The 12,090-nt window shown below is 41.1% G+C and overlaps 1 protein-coding gene across 14 annotated transcripts in view; it reads right to left on the reverse strand.

Annotated features, from left to right (window-relative positions):
* Positions 1-6,126: 6,126 nt before the first annotated feature.
* The window catches only part of tjp1b (tight junction protein 1b), a 167,828-nt gene continuing 161,864 nt past the window's right edge, over positions 6,127-12,090 (reverse strand). For all 14 annotated transcript variants that reach the window (XM_062992134.1, XM_062992140.1, XM_062992118.1 and 11 more), the window contains one exon: positions 6,127-7,358. In XM_062992134.1, coding sequence (XP_062848204.1) covers positions 7,264-7,358 — 95 coding nt within the window. In that variant the 3' untranslated portion in view covers positions 6,127-7,263. The remainder of the gene's footprint in view (positions 7,359-12,090) is intronic.

Consider the following 12,090-nt stretch of genomic DNA (forward strand, 5'->3'; position numbering starts at 1 on the left):
TGCTCAGACCATACGCCGCACACTACATCAAATTGGTCTGCATGGCTGTCACCCCAGAAGGAAGCCTCCTCTGAAGTCTCTACACAAGAAAGCCCGCAAACAGTTTGCTGAAGACATGTCAACAAAGGACATGGATTACTGGAACCATGTCCTATGGTCTGATGAGACCAAGATTAATTTGTTTGGTTCAGATGGTCTCAAGCATGTGTGGCGGCAATCAGGTGAGGAGTACAAAGATAAGTGTGTCATGCCTACAGTCAAGCATGGTGGTGGGAATGCCATGGTCTGGGGCTGCATGAGTGCAGCAGGTGTTGGGGAGTTACATTTCATTGAGGGACACATGAACTCCAATATGTACTGTGAAATACTGAAGCAGAGCATGATCCCCTCCCTCCGGAAACTGGGTCACAGGGAAGTGTTCCAGCATGATAATGACCCAAAACACACCTCTAAGACGACCACTGCTTTATTGAAGAGGCTGAGGGTAAAGGTGATGGACTGGCCAAGCATGTCTCCAGACCTAAACCCAATAGAACATCTTTGGGGCATCCTCAAGCGGAAGGTGGAGGAGCGCAAAGTCTCGAATATCCGCCAGCTCCGTGATGTCGTCATGGAGGAGTGGAAAAGCATTCCAGTGGCAACCTGTGAAGCTCTGGTAAACTCCATGCCCAGGAGAGTTAAGGCAGTTCTGGGAAATAATGGTGGCCACACAAAATATTGACACTTCAGGAACTTTCACTAAGGGGTGTACTCACTTTTGTTGCCGGTGGTTTAGACATTAATGGCTGTATATTGAGTTATTTTGAGGGAAGAATAAATTTACACTGTTATATAAGCTGCACACAGACTACTTTTCATTGTGTCAAAGTGTCATTTTGTCAGTGTTGTCCCATGAAAAGATATACTTAAATATCTGCAGAAATGTGAGGGGTGTACTCACTTTTGTGATACACTGTATATATATATATATACAGTGTATCACAAAAGTGAGTACACCCCTCACATTTCTGCAGATATTTAAGTATATCTTTTCATGGGACAACACTGACAAAATGACACTTTGACACAATGAAAAGTAGTCTGTGTGCAGCTTATATAACAGTGTAAATTTATTCTTCCCTCAAAATAACTCAATATACAGCCATTAATGTCTAAACCACCGGCAACAAAAGTGAGTACACCCCTAAGAGACTACACCCCTAAATGTCCAAATTGAGCACTGCTTGTCATTTTCCCTCCAAAATGTCATGTGATTTGTTAGTGTTACTAGGTCTCAGGTGTGCATAGGGAGCAGGTGTGTTCAATTTAGTAGTACAGCTCTCACACTCTCTCATACTGGTCACTGAAAGTTCCAACATGGCACTTCATGGCAAAGAACTCTCTGAGGATCTTAAAAGACGAATTGTTGCGCTACATGAAGATGGCCAAGGCTACAAGAAGATTGCCAACACCCTGAAACTGAGCTGCAGCACAGTGGCCAAGATCATCCAGCGTTTTAAAAGAGCAGGGTCCACTCAGAACAGACCTCGCGTTGGTCGTCCAAAGAAGCTGAGTGCACGTGCTCAGCATCACATCCAACTGCTGTCTTTGAAAGATAGGCGCAGGAGTGCTGTCAGCATTGCTGCAGAGATTGAAAAGGTGGGGGGTCAGCCTGTCAGTGCTCAGACCATACGCCGCACACTACATCAAATTGGTCTGCATGGCTGTCACCCCAGAAGGAAGCTTCTTCTGAAGTCTCTACACAAGAAAGCCCGCAAACAGTTTGCTGAAGACATGTCAACAAAGGACATGGATTACTGGAACCATGTCCTATGGTCTGATGAGACCAAGATTAATTTGTTTGGTTCAGATGGTCTCAAGCATGTGTGGCGGCAATCAGGTGAGGAGTACAAAGATAAGTGCGTCATGCCTACAGTCAAGCATGGTGGTGGGAATGCCATGGTCTGGGGCTGCATGAGTGCAGCAGGTGTTGGGGAGTTACATTTCATTGAGGGACACATGAACTCCAATATGTACTGTGAAATACTGAAGCAGAGCATGATCCCCTCCCTCCGGAAACTGGGTCGCAGGGCAGTGTTCCAGCATGATAATGACCCCAAACACACCTCTAAGACGACCACTGCTTTATTGAAGAGGCTGAGGGTAAAGGTGATGGACTGGCCAAGCATGTCTCCAGACCTAAACCCAATAGAACATCTTTGGGGCATCCTCAAGCGGAAGGTGGAGGAGTGCAAAGTCTCGAATATCCGCCAGCTCCGTGATGTCGTCATGGAGGAGTGGAAAAGCATTCCAGTGGCAACCTGTGAAGCTCTGGTAAACTCCATGCCCAGGAGAGTTAAGGCAGTTCTGGGAAATAATGGTGGCCACACAAAATATTGACACTTCAGAAACTTTCACTAAGGGGTGTACTCACTTTTGTTGCCGGTGGTTTAGACATTAATGGCTGTATATTGAGTTATTTTGAGGGAAGAATAAATTTACACTGTTATATAAGCTGCACACAGACTACTTTTCATTGTGTCAAAGTGTCATTTTGTCAGTGTTGTCCCATGAAAAGATATACTTAAATATCTGCAGAAATGTGAGGGGTGTACTCACTTTTGTGATACACTGTATATATATATATATATATACATACAGTGATCATCCATAACATTAAAACCTCCTTGTTTCTACACTCACTGTCCATTTTATCAGCTCCACTTACTATATAGGAGCACTTTGTAGTTCTACAATTACTGACTGTAGTCCATCTATTTCTCTACATACCGTTTTAGCCTGCTTTCCGTCAGGTATTATTCAGGTGGTGGATCATTCTCAGCACTGCAGTAACAATGACATGATGGTGGTGTGTTAGTGTGTGTTGTGCTGGTATGAGTGGATCAGACACAGAAGTGCTGCTGGAGTTTTTAAATACCGTAACCACTCACTGTCCACTCTATTAGACACTCCTACCTTGTTGGTCCACCTTGTAGATGTAAAGTCAGAGACAATCGCTCATCTATTTCTGCTGTTTGAGTTGGTCGTCTTCAAGACCTTCATCAGTGGTTACAGGACGCTGCCCACGGGGTGCTGTTGGCTGGATATATTTTTGGTTGGTGGACTATTTTCAGTCCAGCAGTGACAGTGAGGTGTTTAAAAACTCCATCAGCGCTGCTGTGTCTGATCCACTCATACCAGCACAACACACACTAACACACCACCACCATGTCAATGTCACTGCAGTGCTGAGAATGATCCACCACCCAAATAATACCTGCTCTGTGGTGGTCCTGACCATTGAAGAACAGCATGAAAGGGAGCTAACAAAGCATGCAGAGAAACAGATGGACTACAGTCAGTAATTGTTAAGCTACAAAGTGCTTCTATATGGTCAGTGGAGCTGATAAAATGGACAATGTGTGTAGAAACAAGGAGGTAGTTTTAATGTTATGGCTGATCAGTGTGTGTATGTGTGTGTATATACAGTGTATCACAAAAGTGAGTACACCTCTCACATTTCTGCAAATATTTTATTATATCTTTTCATGGGACAACACTATAGAACTAAAACTTGGATATAACTTAGAGTAGTCAGTGTACAACTTGTATAGCAGTGTAGATTTACTGTCTTCTGAAAATAACTCAACACACAGCCATTAATGTCTAAATGGCTGGCAACATAAGTGAGTACACCCCACAGTGAACATGTCCAAATTGTGCCCAAAGTGTCAATATTTTGTGTGACCACCATTATTATCCAGCACTGCCTTAACCCTCCTGGGCATGGAATTCACCAGAGCTGCACAGGTTGCTACTGGAATCCTCTTCCACTCCTCCATGATGACATCACGGAGCTGGTGGATGTTAGACACCTTGAACTCCTCCACCTTCCACTTGAGGATGCGCCACAGGTGCTCAATTGGGTTTAGTCCATCACCTTTACTTTCAGCTTCCTCAGCAAGGCAGTTGCCATCTTGGAGGTTGTGTTTGGGGTCGTTATCCTGTTGGAAAACTGCCATGAGGCCCAGTTTTCGAAGGGAGGGGATCATGCTCTGTTTCAGAATGTCACAGTACATGTTGGAATTCATGTTTCCCTCAATGAACTGCAGCTCCCCAGTGCCAGCAACACTCATGCAGCCCAAGACCATGATGCTACCACCACCATGCTTGACTGTAGGCAAGATACAGTTGTCTTGGTACTTCTCACCAGGGCGCCGCCACACATGCTGGACACCATCTGAGCCAAACAAGTTTATCTTGGTCTCGTCAGACCACAGGGCATTCCAGTAATCCATGTTCTTGGACTGCTTGTCTTCAGCAAACTGTTTGCTGGCTTTCTTGTGCGTCAGCTTCCTTCTGGGATGACGACCATGCAGACCGAGTTGATGCAGTGTGCGGCGTATGGTCTGAGCACTGACAGGCTGACCTCCCACGTCTTCAACCTCTGCAGCAATGCTGGCAGCACTCATGTGTCTATTTTTTAAAGCCAACCTCTGGATATGACGCCGAACACGTGGACTCAACTTCTTTGGTCGACCCTGGCGAAGCCTGTTCCGAGTGGAACCTGTCCTGGAAAACCGCTGTATGACCTTGGCCACCATGCTGTAGCTCAGTTTCAGGGTGTTAGCAATCTTCTTATAGCCCAGGCCATCTTTGTGGAGAGCAACAATTCTATTTCTCACATCCTCAGAGAATTCTTTGCCATGAGGTGCCATGTTGAATATCCAGTGGCCAGTATGAGAGAATTGTACCCAAAACACCAAATTTAACAGCCCTGCTCCCCATTTACACCTGGGACCTTGACACATGACACCAGGGAGGGACAACGACACATTTGGGCACAATTTGGACATGTTCACTGTGGGGTGTACTCACTTATGTTGCCAGCTATTTAGACATTAATGGCTGTGTGTTGAGTTATTTTCAGAAGACAGTAAATCTACACTGCTATACAAGCTGTACACTGACTACTCTAAGTTATATCCAAGTTTCATGTCTATAGTGTTGTCCCATGAAAAGATATAATGAAATATTTGCAGAAATGTGAGAGGTGTACTCACTTTTGTGATACACTGTATATATATATATATATATATATATATATATATATATATATATATATATATATATATATATAGAGAGAGAGAGAGAGAGAGAGAGAGAGAGAGAGAGAGAGAGAGAGAGAGAGAGAGAGAGAGAGAGAGACGGTCGGAGTCAACTTGTTCGTGACCACGTGTTTCACGAAATTTGTTCGTACGTTAAGTTGAAAAAAAATCACTCATAACCCAAAATGGTCATATGGTAAATGGTTCGTAAGTCAAGGGTCTACTGTATATAAAAATTTAGACAGCCTTCTTCTCGGGAGTGTGTGTAGGCAGATGTGAGCTCGCTACATAAATAGCATATTACTTATATCTGACCAGGAGAGCACCACTGGTGACAAACCAAAACTTCAAAAACAAAATACCTTCAGTTGCTATCTAGCACATTAGCTGGAGTTATTAATTTGTTATGTATATGGTACCTTCCTTGAAACTTTTCCTCAAAACCAGCTTTCTATAGGGACTCAGCAGCACACCATGATATGGCTTTAAAACAACCTTTGCACCTCTTACGCTGGCTTTACTCCAACTGTGCTACACTTCACTCCTTGTTTACTCTGCTGACACTGCAGGCATGTGACTACTTTAAAAAGAATTTATTCATTAATACAATGGCATATTTAGAAATGTGCTGCAAATGAACTTATTTAAATGAAATAAATGGCATCCTCATGAGAAAAAGAAAAATGAAAGCTGTACTATCATATCAAAAAGAAAGATTACTGATGTGCCTTCATAAATTGTTTACTAGTACAAAAATACATTTCAGGGCACACAATACAGCATTCAGTATCACAATTAAAGTACAGGGTCACTCGCACAGCGACCCTAAATACAGATTCATGAAATTATTCAAACCAAGCGCTTTCCTATTCTGTAAATAAGAATAAAAACGTTATTTTTCTTACTGTTAAAAATGCCATTGAATAGAGATTTGTTTATATGATGGTAGAAAAGGTTTATTTTAAATTTTGTATTACTGCTAAGTTTAATTCCAAGGCTCAGGGGTATAACTGTAATACAAACATAACCAATGTAATAGTTCCTTTTTGATCATTTTTTATTTTCCCCTCCATTTTTTATATAAAATAAAAAAAAATGTACAAAAGATCATTTACAGCGAACAGCGAACCAAGGCCATATGCCAGCAGTATATACAGCCATAATTTAAACATATCCTAGTGTTTCTATATCTTTTGACTTCATATGCATAGCAGTAAAATAAAGCATACCTGTTCATTAGCCTCGATTATTATGTGCTAAATCCAATCCACTAACAGAACGACTTCAGAATGCTGACATGAACTTAAATATCCTTCATCACTTCGCTCATTGTAACTGAAGTTTGCATGTTTTGGGGTGAACGGATGGAATATGCAGATAAGGCATCACTGCTTGCAGTGTATCGATGGGGAAGTCGGTGTTCTGAACGTAGTAGCAGGTTTCTGGACCTGAGTCGTAGCACATGCATAGATCTCTAGACAGCAGGAGTTTTTTTTGGAAAACCAAAGTCAATGCCAGTGTGTTCCTCTATGGTAAAACGTCACTAGAAAAAGACCGTTTGAAACATTGAGCCCATTTTGAAGCCAGTGAGAAAGTCTATCAGTGATGAGCATGAAAGTCCCAATCCTCTAAAAGCACATCCTCATGTCATAATCCTTTAGCGTCCTTCAATCTAACCCTTTAAAAACAAGGCTCAGAATGACGCAGATCTGCAGAAAGACCCCAGCCTTCACAATCAAAAAAGTGATGCACACTGCACCTTTTTTGCTTGTGAGTACATACACGGAATTGCAACATAGAAAATGAATCATTTCGATTCTTATTTTTTTTCATTTATTTTCAGACAATCGCCAAAATAGGACCATTTCAGTCTGTCTGTGGCACCAGTCATGCATTCTATCATCAGTTCTAATAATTCTTTTAATCCATCGTTTTTGGCAAGCCTTCAAGCACCGAAAAAAAGAAAGAAAAGAATGAGTTTAGTGGGGATTCAGCACCAGGAGGAGGTGCTCTACTTGTCCTCCGAGGAAATTCGTGGGCGCAATAAACTCTATCCGCAAACTAAGAGGTAAGAATTGTAGAGTTGAGCAGGAGTGAAAAGGGGAAGAAGAGAAGAAGCTTCTTCTTGTTCTTTAATAACACTTTTCCATTCAGTAACAGACCAGCTGTCCCCTCCTCAGAAGTGGTCAATGAGCACAGACACACAGTTGGCGCCCACCAGGTAGTTGGGGTCCCCTGGGAGAGATTTATTTTGCCAGCATTTAGGGTCACCTGCAAGCAAATCATAAGGTCAGTAATGGAAATAATAATCTAGCATTTCTGCATTGAATGACATCTACATCGACAACTGTTTAGGTGATTTCGAGCAGTTTGAATGATTTCCATTTGCAGCCACTGTGTGTGTGTGTGTGTGTGTGTGTATATACACTGATCAGCCATAACATTAAAACCACCTCCTTGTTTCTACACACACCGTCCATTTTTTTGGCATCACTTACCCTATAGGAGCACTTTGTAGTTCTACAATTACTGACTGTAGTCCATCTATCTTTGCATACTTTGTTAGCACCCTTTCATGCTGTTCTTTAATGGTCAGGACTCTCCCAGGACCACTACAGAGCAGGTATTATTTGAGTGGTGGATCATTCTCAGCACTGCAGTGACACTGACATGGTGGTGGTGTGTTAGTGTGTGTTGTGCTGGTATGAGTGAATAAGACACAGCAGCGCTGCTGGAGTTTTTAACTGCTGGACTGAGAAAAGTCCACCAACCAAAAACATCCAGCCAACAGTTCCCCATGGGCAGCATCCTGTGACCACTGATGAAGGTCTAGAAGATGACCAACTCAAACAGCAGCAATAGATGAGTGATCGTCTCTGACTTTACATCTACAAGGTGGACCAACAAGGTAGGAGTGTCTAATAGAGTGGACAGTGAGTGGACACGGTATTTAAAAACTCCAGCAGTGCTGCTGTGTCTGATCCACTCATACCAGCACAACACACACTAACACACCACCACCATGTCATTGTCACTGCAGTGCTGAGAATGATCCACCACCCATTGCAGAACAGTATGAAAGGGGGCTAACAAAGCATGCAGAGAAACAGATGGACTACAGTCAGTAACTGTAGAACTACAAAGTGCTTCTATATGGTAAGTAGAGCTGATAAAATGGACATAAAAAATGGCTGATAAGTGTAGAAACAAAGAGGTGGTTTTGATGTTATGGCTGATCAGTGTATATATATATATATATATATATATATATATATATATATATATATATATATATATATATATATACATACACAGTGAGGGAAATAAGTATTTGATCCCCTGCTGATTTTGTAAGTTTACCCCCTTACAAAGACTTGAACAGTCTATAATTTTTATGGAAGGTTTATTTTAACAGAGAGAGACAGAATATCAACAAAAAAATCCAGAAAAAAAACATTAAATAAAAGTTATAAATTAATTTGTATTTAATTAAGGGAAATAAGTATTTGATCCCCTACCAACCAGCAAGAATTCTGACCCCCACAGACCGGTTATGTGCCCATGAGGCACACAAATTAGTCCTGTCCCTGTATAAAAGACTCCTGTCACAGAATCAGTTTCTTCCGTTCAAATCTCTCGACCACCATGGGCAAGACCAAAGAGCTATCAAAGGACGTCAGGGACAAGATTGTAGACCTGCACGAGGCTGGAATGGGCTACAAGACCATCAGCAAGAAGCTTGGTGAGAAAGAGACCACTGTTGGTGCGATCATTCGAAAATGGAAGAAATACAAGATCACAGTCAATCACCCTCACTCTGGAGCTCCATGCAAGATCTCACCTGGTGGGGTAAGAATGATTCTGAGAAAGGTGAGGTCAGTCCAGAATTACATGGGAGGAGCTTGTCAATGATCTCAAGGGAGCTGGGAGCACAGTCACCAAGAAAACCATTAGTAACACACTTCGCCGTAATGGATTGAGATCCTGCAGTGCCCGCAAAGTCCCTTTGCTCAAGAAGGCTCATGTACAGGCCCGTCTGAAGTTTGCCAATGAACACCTGAATGATTCAGAGAAAGCTTGGGAGAATGTGATATGGTCAGATGAGACCAAAATTGAGCTCTTTGGCATCAACTCCACTCGCCGTGTTTGGAGGCAGAGAAATGCCCGGTGGGGATGGTGTTCTTGGGGTCATATCCAGCATTTCTCTGCTCCCAGCTCCCTTGAGATCATTGACAAGCTCCTCCCGTGTAATTCTGGACTGACCTCACCTTTCTCAGAATCATTCTTACCCCACCAGGTGAGATCTTGCATGGAGCTCCAGAGTGAGGGTGATTGACTGTGATCTTGCATTTCTTCCATTTTCGAATGATCGCACCAACAGTGGTCTCTTTCTCACCAAGCTTCTTGCTGATGGTCTTGTAGCCCATTCCAGCCTTGTACAGGTCTACAATCTTGTCCCTGACGTCCTTTGATAGCTCTTTGGTCTTGCCCATGGTGGTCGAGAGATTTGAACGGAAGAAACTGATTCTGTGACAGGAGTCTTTTATACAGGGACAGGACTAATTTGTGTGCCTCATGAGCACATAACCGGTCTGTGGGGGTCAGAATTCTTGCTGGTTGGTAGGGGATCAAATACTTATTTCCCTTAGTTAAATACAAATTAATTTATAACTTTTATTTAATGTTTTTTTTCTGGATTTTTTGTTGATATTCTGTCTCACTGTTAAAATAAACCTTCCATAAAAATTATAGACTGTTTAAGTCTTTGTAAGGGGGTAAACTTACAAAATCAGCAGGGGATCAAATACTTATTTCCCCCACTGTATATATATATATATATAACATTTCATTGAGCATTTTTTTAATTGGGTAGATACATCATGAAGAATCTCTTCACTTCACACTTTTGTTTTGAATCTTTTCAGACTTTTCAGCCATTTCTGACTTTTTTAAAACAAACTAACCTGACAATTAGAATCTACCATCCCCAAACCAATAAGGGGGTTAACATTAAAAAGAAAATTCTGACACTTTAAATCACAAGCTTCTCTCTAAACCATCACACAGACCACTGCCTTGTCTGACTCCCCAACAGATTGGAACTGCAGACATAAATGTTACTCTTATTTTACTACATAACCAAAGTTAACTACACCCATCATTGGCATGTTTGGCTGTTAAAAAGCTATTTTAAGCTACTGCATATTAAACATCTGAAGCTCACGCATCATAAAGCAACCAAACCTGTTTGGAGGAGCACATAAACTACGCTACTATGTTTAGCTATCTAATGCCTGCAGTTGGCTTATTATGCCGAGGAAGATAACAACTGACATAATAAGTATTTGAGCCAGGCAGTAGTAGCAGTATGTTCTAAGCCACTGATGAAAATTGAATGGCTGGGTCAGTCTCCCAACACTAGGGAGAATAATTTTCATTAAAAACCAAATTAGCACCTTACAGTTTCAATTAAAACCAATAAAGAAGGCATTTAACACAGTACAAACACTTTTTGGCAAGAATCATGAGAAAAAGAAAGGAAATACAGGTATAGGATTACAAGGATTAGCTAGAAAGAGCCAGAAATTGAATATATCACCCAACATTAATTTAACCTTCATTACAGTCACTGGGGATGTACCAAATACATTAGGTATTACCTGATACAGATTTACAGAATGGCATGTTTAATGACAATGTATCCTATGTCCACATGTATGATCTATGCTATACCTGTTTATGTACAACCTTAATTCTAAAAAGCTAAGACTGTAGGCAAAAAAAGTTTTAAAAACCAGTAACTTGTGCTGATTTTAATGAAATGAGTGTCCTAGACAATTTACCATATTTGTTGTAAAAATATGTTTAAATTCCCAATTTGATGTCTGCAACACATTCCAAAAAAGTTGTGATGGAGAAATGTATGACTAAAGAGTTTGTGAAATGGGGGGAAAAAAACCTGATTTGCAACTTTAAACGAATAACAGTGGATGTTATCATGACTGGAGATAAAAAGAGCATTGTAAAAGGCATTGGTCAAGGGTCACTTTGAGAAATGCTTTTAACCTGTTGGACTATTGGCTTGAATATTGACTGTTGGCTCACTCGGTTTTTTTCAACGCTAAATTGCAAGGAATTTAGGGATTTCACCATCTACAGTCCAAAACATTATTAAACGATGAATAAAATCTAGACAAGTCTCTGTGTGTTAAAGGCAATGCTTAAAACCAATACTGAATGCATGTGATCCCTCACATAACCACATATGCTATATTTTGGAAAATATTGGTCTGGTGAGTCTTTCAAATAGTTTTTAGAAATATCAATGTTGTGGTCCTCCCAACTGTAACCAACACAAAGTTTTAACAGTCAGTGTTTGCTTAATAGTGGAATGTATTAATTCTAATGGCATAGGTAACTTGCATTTACATTTACGGCATTTAGCAGACACTTTTATCCAAAGCGACTTACAGTTGTGACAGTATACAATCTAAGCAATTGAGGGTTAAGGGCCTTGCTAAAAGGCCCAACAATGACAACCTGGCAGTGGTGAGGCTTGAACCGGCAACCTTCTGATTACTGGACCAGTACCTTAACCACTAGGCTATAGCTGCCCAACTTGCACCTCTAAAGGCACCATCAGTGCTGAAGGGTATAAATCTTGGTGATAATTGGACTTTCCAGCAAGACAATGATCCCAACTAATTCAGGACTTCCAATTCAGACCTTGAATATCCTAGAGTTACCTTCTCACTCTCCAGAAAATCTCTGGTGGGATTTTAAAAAAATAGCAGTTACAGGACAAAGGCCACAAAACCTTAATCAGCTGAAAGCTTTTAGTTTCTACAAAAGGGGTTCCAGAAGCTTGTTAGCTCTTACTTAATATCGCTTATTAGAGGTTAAGTCAAAAGGATGTTCCACCAAGGACTGAGAGTGGAGGTTAAGTAATAGTGCATGTATATATTTTTTTATCTATTACTGAGACTTGTTGATGTATATTTCC

Source organism: Trichomycterus rosablanca, chromosome 1 (assembly GCF_030014385.1).
Source record: "Trichomycterus rosablanca isolate fTriRos1 chromosome 1, fTriRos1.hap1, whole genome shotgun sequence".
In the NCBI taxonomy this organism is placed as follows: domain Eukaryota; kingdom Metazoa; phylum Chordata; class Actinopteri; order Siluriformes; family Trichomycteridae; genus Trichomycterus; species Trichomycterus rosablanca.